Source organism: Arachis hypogaea, chromosome 11, assembly GCF_003086295.3.
Source record: "Arachis hypogaea cultivar Tifrunner chromosome 11, arahy.Tifrunner.gnm2.J5K5, whole genome shotgun sequence".
Lineage (NCBI taxonomy): Eukaryota > Viridiplantae > Streptophyta > Magnoliopsida > Fabales > Fabaceae > Arachis > Arachis hypogaea.
In genome coordinates this window covers 18,010,506-18,021,549 of record NC_092046.1, presented here as the reverse complement: position 1 = coordinate 18,021,549, position 11,044 = coordinate 18,010,506, and the positions used below count along the sequence as shown (strand labels likewise).

General features: G+C 38.1%; 1 protein-coding gene across 4 annotated transcripts; it reads left to right on the top strand.

The window, feature by feature from the left end:
- Positions 1–797: 797 nt before the first annotated feature.
- Positions 798–6,803, top strand: LOC112720451 (tubulin-folding cofactor B). 4 transcript variants are annotated; one of them, XM_025771390.3, is made up of 9 exons: positions 798–1,257; positions 2,004–2,122; positions 2,252–2,403; positions 3,063–3,181; positions 4,623–4,684; positions 4,841–4,882; positions 5,854–5,987; positions 6,341–6,410; positions 6,513–6,803. In XM_025771390.3, exons 2-9 carry the CDS (start codon positions 2,018–2,020, stop codon positions 6,558–6,560), a joined length of 732 nt encoding a protein of 243 aa, XP_025627175.1. In that variant the 5' UTR covers positions 798–1,257; positions 2,004–2,017; the 3' UTR covers positions 6,561–6,803. The 4 variants fall into 4 exon arrangements, with proteins under 4 accessions (XP_025627175.1, XP_072062636.1, XP_072062637.1 ...); XM_072206535.1 differs by having other exon boundaries at positions 852–1,257; positions 1,879–2,122; XM_072206536.1 differs by having other exon boundaries at positions 873–1,257; positions 1,831–2,122.
- Positions 6,804–11,044: the final 4,241 nt, after the last annotated feature.

Below are 11,044 nucleotides of genomic sequence, written 5' to 3'. Positions count from 1 at the left end.
TATTTAGTCCCCAAACTTTGTGAACATAACTCATGTTAGTCCTTGAAACAATTTTCAACATACAAACGTTAACGGAACACTGTCGTGATAGCCGGATGCCACACTAAACTTTATAAAATGATGTCGTTTGGTTTTGGCACTAAAATAACCTAAAAACAACATCCTAAATGGTGTTTATTAAAATTTTACCTAACAAAATAAGTAATACGATACCGTTTTTGAGCTATTTAAATGTCAAAACCAAAACTGCATCATTTTACAAGTTTTAACTGACATGTGATAGTCTACAACAACGCTCTATTAACGTTTTTATACTAAAAATGGTCTCAGGGACTAATATGAGGCACGTTTATAAACTTCGGAGACTAAATAGAGGCAATTGAAACCTTAGGGACTAAATTGAGACTTGCGTGTAAGTTCACAGACCAAATTGATCTCGTGCAATTAACCATAAAAGTAGTTGAACATTTCATAGCAAAAATAATTAAGTTTTTGCAATAAAAGATATTGAGTGACCCAGTTAAAATTTGTAATTAAGCCTAACTATTTTTTTTCTATTTTGTTTATTTACGTGTCTTTCTCTTGTACCCTTTTTGAACATTTGTAATTAATATTTAATAAAAAAATCTACTTTCGTCCATAATGATCAGAATTGGACCGATCTAGTCCGTCGGGCCGAAAAAATCAGTGAATCAGTCACGGGATCGGTCCGGATAGATCAAGGAATCGGACAAAGAAAATAACTGGTTTGATCCGGTTGGTTCCGATAAAAACCAACAAACTAACCGGTTTTTGATATCCGAATCGGTTCAGAATTAAACAAAAAAACCATAGGCCTAGTTCAGTACCTCACCCCACCCCCCAGCTCTCTCACTCTCACACCCACACACAGGCACAGCGCCGCGCCCCTCCCCCAGCTCTCGCTCTCACCTCAGTTCACCGCCACCGCACGCTCGCCTCCATCGCCGCGCCTCTCACCGGATCCACCCGCATTGTGTGCTCTCGCCGGATCTACCACACGCTCGCGTCTCTTCCGCTCGTCGTCCCTCGCGTGCTCATCAGCAGCGGTCTTGCTCCCTCTGCCTCGTATTCTGCTCACCTGGTGTGCCCCACTGCTCGCGTCTTGCCTCCCTTCCTGAAGCTGTGCTTCCTGGTGAGTGCTCGCGTCTCGCCTCCGTCCCTCCCTCGCCTTTCTTCCGTGGGTGTTGCTGCCTGCACTGCACTGCTCGATTCTGCCACTGCAACAACACTTAACATGTAAGCTTTTTTTTTTTTTCAGTTATTTTAATATTTTATATTAATTTTTAATAGTTGATTTATTGATGTTATTTTTGTTAATTTTATTGTTGTTTGATTTATGAATCTGATTAGAATATGTCAGAGGTTGAACTTGAAATGTTAAAAGGTTGAAATGTTATTGTTGAATTAGTTTATGAATTATTTTACTGATTATGAATGATTTTGCTGATTGTTGAATTGGTTTATGCATTGGTTTTGTTGATTATGAATACAGAGTGATTTTGTTGATTGTTGATGGTTGCTGCTGTAATGATGTTGAACTTTTTTAAATGCCCAGACTTCGAAATTACTCATTGGATATAGTTTATGGATTCTTAATTTTATTCTATTCTATTAAGATACTATTACCGTAGTGACTAATTTTTTGTTTATTTTTGTATTAGTTATTTTTAGAATGTGAGACTTAATTGTTGTTAAAATTTTGGTCAAGAAATTTGAAATTTTTATTATTTTATATTTATATTTAAATAAGACCAAGTCAATTGGTTTAATTCGTGAGCCATCGGTTGAATTAGAGACTCAATGATTCAGTAGTCTAACCGGTTCCATCACCGGATCGGTTTTGACAACAAAAAAAAGGAATACCTGCAGGAAGTGGGGCAGGGAATGGGGTGGGGTTCAGCTGAACAAGGATTCCTCTCTCTCTCTCTCACTTTGCCCAAATGCACAACACAATTCCGAACTCAGCAAACTTTGAACTGCAGAACACCAGCTGGCAATGGCGTCGAGCTTGCAGAAGATTGAAGTGGACGAGTCTGTCCTCTTGCGTGTCACTCATTCTAACCTCAAGACCTTCACTCCTGAAATTCGTTTCTCCCTTCAGGTTTATCACTTCAACAACAACGACTTTGCCTTCAAAGCTTTCTCTGTGTTTTTTCTTCACTATGTGTAATTCTTTTTCTGACATCAAAATTGCTTTCCTTGATTTGATTCTATTTGATTCCTCTGTTAGATGACAGTGGAAGCTGTGAAAGACAAGCTATGGAGAAAAACTGGTACTTCTGTGGAGTCCATGCACCTCGAGCTCTATGATGACGCGCGCAACAAAATTGCTGATCTGACTGATAATTTCAAACCTCTTGGCTCCTATTTGCCTATTGATGGGTCAGTAAGTTTCATTTATTTTTTGCCAGTAAACTTTTTCTCAATTGCTGTCACTTTTTCCCAATTACCGGGTAATCCTATTTTACAACTGGTATCAAATGACATAGGGGAGGAATAAGAATCTCTTGAAAATGCCTTAGACTGCACTTCAATGTAAAAGTTTCAGTCTAGGGGTAGTGTCCATTACTGATATGAGAAGGATAATTACAAAGGAATTGAAAGAAAGAGCCTGGGTATTAAGGATCTCCACGCCCTTAACTAGACTATTTAAGACAAATATCTAAATTAGTCTGACATGCCTTAATTTAATTCTTTTTCTTGATCAGTAATTGCTGGGTTGGGTTAGACAGTGGTGTGGTTTCTATGTTGCAGTCACTTGTTTTTTTTGGGGCCATGTAAGGGTCAAAATATGAGAACTACAAGAGTTTTTAGGTTCATATCTAGTCGAGCATAATGCTTGGTCTGGCCACTTTTCTGCCTCTGATGTTTTGAAGGTGATGGTGTTGTCTGGCTTCCCATGATGCGCTTTTTACAAGCATCCCATTTTGTTACTTTTGCATCCGTCTTGTTAGTTTTTTCTTCCACTGTTCCTAGAAGCAGTCAATTTCTTTGTTTTAGTTTGTCAGTCTGATGTTAGTTTTTGTGTTCTTCTTTGGCAGGTTTTGTTTACATGTTGTAGATCTTGATCCATCATCTGTTACATCTGGTGGCTGGCTGGAAGATACTTCATTGGTGGAAAAATATACAATATCTGAAGAAGCCTATAATAAGCGTGAAGGTGTGATCCACCTTGCCCACTCCCTTATTCTTCTTCTTTTAACTCTTTTTTAGAATGCTAAGTGTGCATATACAAACAAGTATATGAATTTAATGAAATTTTAGGATTTGTATTATCTTTATTCTTTATTGAAAAGTTCAATCATGCAAATATCAACTTCAATGTATGGAGGATCTCTTATCCTCCATTTCCTTGTATTATTCTTCTCTCCATCTTAATGGAATTCTTCTTTTATCTTAAAAACAAAATCCATGTATATATGATTAGCTTGGAAGTATATCAGTATATGCGTAGTACTCCTACTTTCTAGTTCATTGAACACAATGTAGATATCTACCTTTTCTATTTACTTGTATGGTGATTTTTATCATATTTTATAGCTGGTAGTTGTTAGGTGGATTTTGGAAAGCAACAATGCAAGCTGCTAGATTCTGGAGATTAGTTGCATAATAATCAGTGATTTTTGGTTGACAAATGGATAATGGGTTTTGTTAGTCTTTGTATGACTATAATAGTGGTGTACATTTTGCAAAGAATCTGATTTATCACGATTTTGCCATGCATATTGATGCTGTTAGATTTCACTTCATTGGGGATGTTGGAACACTAGGTAGTTCTGTTGTGAATCACAACTTATAATAACGCAGATATAAACCCAAATCTGTTCTTACTAGAAAGTTTAGCCATTGCCCAGAATATGTAATATTTCCAACTAGTGTCTTGCCAGGGGCAATTATGGGGATACTATGTTGAGTTGATCTTGAATGATGGCATGGGGAGAATACAAGTGACGCGAACATTTTTTAAAGCTGTTTTGTATTTTACCACACATTTGACATCACATTTCACCTTTTCTTTGATTTTCCCGACAAATTCCACTGTGGTCTCTATTGTTCATTGGTGGTTGAATTTCATTGTATTCTGTGTCTATTTCCTCCTTTTCTATTTTACTTTGAAAACCTTTATGGAATGAATTCTTTGCACAGATACTGTTGATGGTATTGCTCCTTAAATCCTTATTTAAAGATCTTTCTTTTTTGTATTTCTTTGATTTCCTCTTTTAATTTTATGAAGCTAGTGCCTATTGCCATGTATTGAGAATTTGTTTAATCAAGTGAAAATAAGCCAAGTTTAGGGGGAACTCTTTCCGACCAGAATGCTTCCATTGCAGGAAGATGGATTTTGGATGCTGATTTGGTTGTAAATAAAGTGGTATGATATGCAAGGATGAAGAAATGACATTAATCTTTTGAGAAAACTCATGATACTTTTGGATGGGGCAATTAGTATTCTTTAGGGGGAAAAGGGATTTGGCTCTAAGTGGAGAAGTTGGTTTCAGATTTTCATTCTAATGCTTCCCTCTTCTGTGATTATGATAGGTCACTATTAGTTACTACCAGTATTTAATTAATATGGGGTCTGATTATTTATGTTGATTCAGGCACTTTTAGAAAGTACAAAGAGAAATTGACTCCCAAAACTCCATCAACTATTGAGGCAAAGGCAAGCATTTGATTGCTTTACTCTGTTTCACTCATCTCTAATTGCATGCATGTACGGCATAAATACATGTATAGTTTATTAGGATATTACATTATTAGTTCAGATGGGCCTATGTGCCAGCTTCTAGTTAAAATTCAATGATTTTTTGTTACACAGATACCAGACACCCACATGGAAGATCTCTGTGCTAATATCAAGGTTTGCCACCTATTATCTCTATTTTTTATTTTTATTTTTACCAACCATTAGACTTGTAATTAAGTTTTTCACCTTTACCTCAGTTATTAGTTATAGGTTTAGGTGGAAAAGTAGGAAAACAGAATTGGGATATTATGGGCTACGTAGAGTTAGATTGACATGAAATATTATGATGTGTGTAAAACACTAACAAACCTGTCAATTATTTATACTAATAGTAAGGTCATGAAATCTAGTAAAAATTGTACAACCCTAGCCAGCCAAATAAGGCTAACAAAATAAGGTGAGTGATATTTGCCTGAAAAAGCAGTAGTTGTCAGAAAAGATACTTTTGAGAAAATAAGGAGACTTTGTGGTAGTAAGCTCAGTAGAGGTTGGGGCAGCCAGAGATATGCCGTTTGAGAATTTTTATCATCAGAAAGTGAGCAAAGTGACCAGCGAGTGAAATTGAAAAAGCAAGAAGTTGTGGTTGACAAAATTTCTTTTTATCTTACATCATTCAATAAAAAAAATATGTATGCATGAGGTACTGTACCTTTTTACAAGACTACTGTGATGAACTAACGCTATTTCCTAGTCTCTATCCTAGATATATTAATCTAGTTAATTCTGATATCTTCCATAATTCCAACATGGATGAAGTGATTGTCTCTGAAGGTTATCTGTGCGTTGAGGATTTGGTTGTTGAGAATTCACTGCTGTATCTGACTCTTTACAGGCTCCTCTTCTAACATACATCTTTCTTGTTTTGGGATTCCTATCTGATTTGTTAAAATCATTGTGGTTCTCTTGAAACCTTTATTCCTGATTCATGCATTTTAAGTGTTGTGTAAGGTTGTTATATGCAGTATATGCAGTTTCTTGTCAAAGTTATCGTTATGTTCATATCATTTAGCTTTGATTTTACTGAATTGATTGTTTTCTAACTGCGATCTTGTTGCCGTATTCTGTACAATTTCAAAAATGTTAAGGTCGGATCAAGATGTGAAGTTGAACCCGGCGAGAAAAGGGGTGTTGTAAAATTTGTTGGTCGGGCTGAGCCACTGGGTCCTGGTTTTTGGGTTGGAGTACAGTATGATGAACCCTTGGGCAAACATGATGGCATGTAAGTGAAGTTGATATTTCTATGTATGTTTTATGAATGAGAACCAAACACTATAGCAACCAATTTCATCCAACACTGTAGCAGGTTTTGCTAAACAAACCCATTATGATGCTCACTAAAGATGAGCTTTTGTTGAGTTTGAATTTCCGATTTTTTTTAAAGTTGAGTTTCGGATTTTTTTTTTCCTTGTGTTGAATGTTGACTGTAATGTTAATTGTGCAATGTTGGCTCTCGACTTTTTCTTTATGAATAAGTGTAAATTGTTCAGCAACCCATTACCTATGATTTTATGTACATTGTGGCACCTCAAAAACTTCACATAAATATCTTAGTATATTTCACGGTTATTACAGGGTTAAGGGGGTACGTTATTTTCAATGCCCTCCGTCGCACGGTGGAATGGTCAAGCCGGAAAAAGTTAAGGTTAGTCAAGAACCATATTGTGGTGACCCTCTTTATTAGTTGCATGAATTCTGTTAAAGCTTCAGAGTTGTAGCATTTGCCAATCTCCTCAAACTTTTGCAGGTTGGTGACTACCCTGAACGAGATCCCTTTGAAGAGGATGAAATATGAGTGTTCTTGAGAAGCAGCTTTCAACATATAGATTACCGTTTTTTTATAGTCAAAGACATTATTTTGAAGGTTTACACTTGTAGAATTTCGAGCTCCTTTATTTGGTGTTAATCATTTGTTTCAATGGAACATTCAAGATTGCTGCTATCTTATTACGGCCATGTGTAAAAGGAAACAAGACGGAGAGAATGTTGAATTTGGATCCGAAGTTTTGAGAGAGAATATATTTTTAAAATGCTCAAATTAGTCTTAAATTATATTTTTTGATGTCATAAAATAATAAAGAAAAGTAAAAATTGTAATACTGAAGTGTTTTGAAATATATTAAAATCGAAGATAATTTTATGCGAATAAAACAGTTAAGAATTACTAAATAATTTAAAATATTTAATTAAATTAGTAAATTGTTTAATATAATATGTCATGATATTTCATTTATTATTTTATGAAAATATTTTTATGTGAGTAGTTATTTAATTCAAAATATGAGAATTATTTGGAGAAAACAAAATGGAGACTCTGATTTCAATTAATTTTTTTTTAATTTTTCAATTAAAAAAATGTTTATTTTTTATTTTAAAATTTTTTAATTTTCAACCAAGTTAGATCTTAGTTTATTAATCCGCTTAAGTAAGTGTTAAGAAATATTATAAAAAATTATTTTTTTTTTATTTTTAAAAAATCTAATTGAAGGGTCTAATTTTTTTAAATAAAAAAAAATTTAACAATACAAATCAATGAATGCGATTTTTGCACATCACTATTTAGCAAACAAGAAATTGAAGGCACCAATTTTTGCTGTCCCATACCAGTGAATTAACCTCTCTGCAACACTCTTGTCATACATGCCTAATGTCACGGCCTTGGACACACTCCAACGCTACCGTGCCGGCACTCGGACTTACTCAACCTCTTGAGCTAAGACCAAGTCAGCCTAACCCTCAATACTTAGCAAGAAAGCTAAGAATACAAGAGAACACAAGAGAAAGGAAGCTTTGGTGGAAGAACACTTTATTGCTCAAGTGTGGTTACAAATGATTCACACACCCTCACACTAACTCTCATCTCCTATTTATAGCCATCCACCTCCTCAATGGATGGTTAGGATTAAATCTAATCAATGGCCTAGATTAATCATCTAGAATCTTCTTTAAAAATATCTATCCTACCACAACTTTCTAAATGTTTCTAGATTATTCCATACCACTCTTTATACTTCTATATACATCTACACCCTTCTAGAATACTCTATGACCTTCCAGAGTCTTCTAGAACCTTCTAGGGTATTCCGGAAGCTTCTAGGACATTCTAGAACGTTCCGGAACCATCTAGAGTATTCTCAAACACTCCAGAAAACTATTCAAACACTGTTAAATCTAACCTTCTAAAATTCTCCGTGACATTCTCCCCCACCTAATGCGCAGACGTCCTCGTCGCGTTCTGTTCATGATAGCGCTCTAGGTGTTCTTGGAATTGCCACAGATCTTCGCGAGTTTCCCAGCTAGCTTCAGTTATCGGGAGCCCTTTCCACTTGATCAAGTATTGGATACTTGGTGGTACTCCTCTTCGTCGCACGACGCGATTAGCTAGGGTCTCTTCGATTTCTTTGTCAAAAGATCTAATCACCACAGGCGGAGCACGACTCGAGTTACCTCTACTCGGTTCGTCTTGGTCCTCATGATATGGTTTAAGCATACTCACATGGAAGACCGGGTGGATCTTCATAGAGGGAGGGAGTTGTACTTTATAAGCAACCTCCCCAACACGTCCAATGATCTCAAATGGTCCTTCGTATTTGCGGATTAAACCCTTATGAACCTTGCGAAAGGCTTTGAATTGTTGTGGAAGAAGTTTGATCATTACCTTGTCTCCCACTTGATAGCTTGCATGCCTCCTCTTCTTATCTGCCCATTTCTTCATCCTCTTGGCAGCTTTGTCGAGGTAAGAACGAGTGACATCTGCTTGTTCTTCCCAAGACTTAATCATATGATAAGCTCCAGGGCTCTTCCCTGAGTAAGAGGAAGAAAGAGAGTGAGGTGTAAGCGGCTGTTGTCCAGTCACAATCTCAAATGGGCTCTTCCCTGTAGACTCGCTCCTTTGCAGATTGTATGAGAATTGAGCAATGTCTAGGAGTTTTGTCCAATCCTTCTGATTAGCGCTTACAAAATGCCTTAAGTAACACTCAAGTAAGGCATTCACTCTCTCAGTCTGCCCATCGGTTTGAGGATGGAAGCTTGTTGAGAAATGAAGCTCCGACCCAAGGAGTTTGAACAGCTCTGTCCATAGTCGTCCTGTGAAGCGTGGATCTCGATCACTAATGATGCTCTTAGGCAATCCCCAGTACTTCACCACATTCTTGAAGAATAGTCGTGCTGCTTCCTCTGCAGTGCAGTCAGTAGGGGCAGGTATAAAGGTAGCATACTTCGAAAATCGATCCACTACTACGAGAATAGATCCAAACCCCTCGGACTTCGGTAAGGCAGAGATGAAATCTAGAGAGACACTTTCCCACGGTCGCTCTGATGGAGGCAGAGGTTCCAACAACCCACTTGGTGTCTTGTTTTCAATCTTATCTTGTTGGCACACAAGACAAGTCTTCACATAGCTCTCCACTTCATCTCTCATTTGAGGCCAATAATAAGAAGATTCAATGAGTGCTAAGGTCCTTCGCTGACCTTGGTGACCAGCCCACTTGGTGTCATGGCATTCTCTTACCAACTTCCTTCTCAGATTGTCCCATTTAGGAACGTATAGTCTTCTCCCTTTTGTGTAGAGAAGGTCATTTTCTAACCAAAATCTTTTGGTCTTACCTTCTCTAGCCAACTCCACCAACTTCTTGGCTAATGGATCGTGATGCAACCCTTCCTTGATGATATGCATAATATCTCCTTCCACCATAGAAATGGCCGCTAACTCAGCCTTGCGACTCAGCGCATCTGCTACGACATTAGTCTTGCCTGACTTGTATTCGAATTCGAAATCAAACTCAGCCAAGAAGTCTTGCCACCTAGCTTGTTTGGGGCTTAACTTCTTTTGAGTTTGGAAGTAGCTTGTAGCCACATTGTCTGTCTTGACGATGAAGTGTGAACCAAGCAAGTAGTGACGCCAAGTTCTCAGACAATGCACCACCGCGGTCATCTCCTTCTCTTGGACAGTGTATCGCTTCTCTGTATCATTCAACTTGCGACTCTCAAAGGCAATAGGATGTCCTTCTTGCATCAGAACTCCTCCAATAGCGTAGTCAGAAGCATCAGTGTGGACTTCAAATACCTTTGAGTAGTCGGGTAGTGCTAGTACTGGTCCTTCTGTGATAGCAGCCTTCAACTCATCAAAGGCCTTTTGACACTCCTTTGACCATTCCCAAGAGTGATTCTTCTTGAGAAGATCAGTTAATGGTGCAGCCTTAGCGGAGTATCCCTTGATAAACCTCCGATAGTAATTAGCCAACCCAAGGAATGACCTCAATTCAGATACCTTGTTTGGCGGCTCCCACTCTTTGATAGCCTTCACCTTTCCTTGATCCATGCAGAGAGTTCCACCTTTAATGATGTGTCCCAAGAAGTGGACTTCGTCCCTTGCAAAGGAACACTTTTCCTTCTTCACATATAAGTGGTTCTCTCGCAAGATCTTGAACACAGTTCGTAAGTGTTCTACATGTTCCTCCAAAGTATTGCTATAGACAACAATGTCATCCAAGTAGACCACTACAAACCGATCAAGGTAAGGTCGAAAGATCTCATTCATCAAGGTACAGAAGGTCGCAGGAGCATTGGTCAAGCCAAAAGGCATCACCAACCACTCATACGATCCATACCTCGTGACACACGTGGTCTTAGGCTCATCACCATCGGCAATTCTCACTTGGTGATATCCTGACCTCAAATCTAGCTTTGAGAACCACTTGGCTCTACCAAGTTGATCAAACAAATCGGCTATCAAAGGAATGGGGTATTTGTTCTTGATGGTTACCTTGTTAAGTGCTCGATAGTCGATGCATAACCTCAATGAACCATCATGCTTCTTTTGGAATAAGACTGGTGCGCCATAAGGTGCCTTCGATGGACGGATGAACCCAGCATCTAGCAAATCCTTGAGTTGCTTCTTCAACTCCTCGAGTTCTGGCGGTGCCATTCTATACGGTGTTGAGGCGGGCGGTTTTGCTCCTAACTCCAATTCAATCTTGTGGTCCACCTTCCTCCTAGGTGGTAGTTGTTTTGGCAACTCGGGAGGCATCACATCCTTATTTTCTTCAAGGACTTCCTTGATTTCGGGAGGAACGTCTTCTCTTTCAAGTGTTGACTCCTCTTGTAGTAGAGCCAAATATGTAATCTCTCCCTTCTTGAACCCTTTCTTGAGTTGCATAGCGGAGAGTATCGGCGGTCCTCCAACTTTAGAGACTGTAGGGACCATGCACGGAGACCCTTTCTCCATGACGCATACTACGTCGTAGTATGGCATAGGTATTATATTTGCCTTCCTTTGTA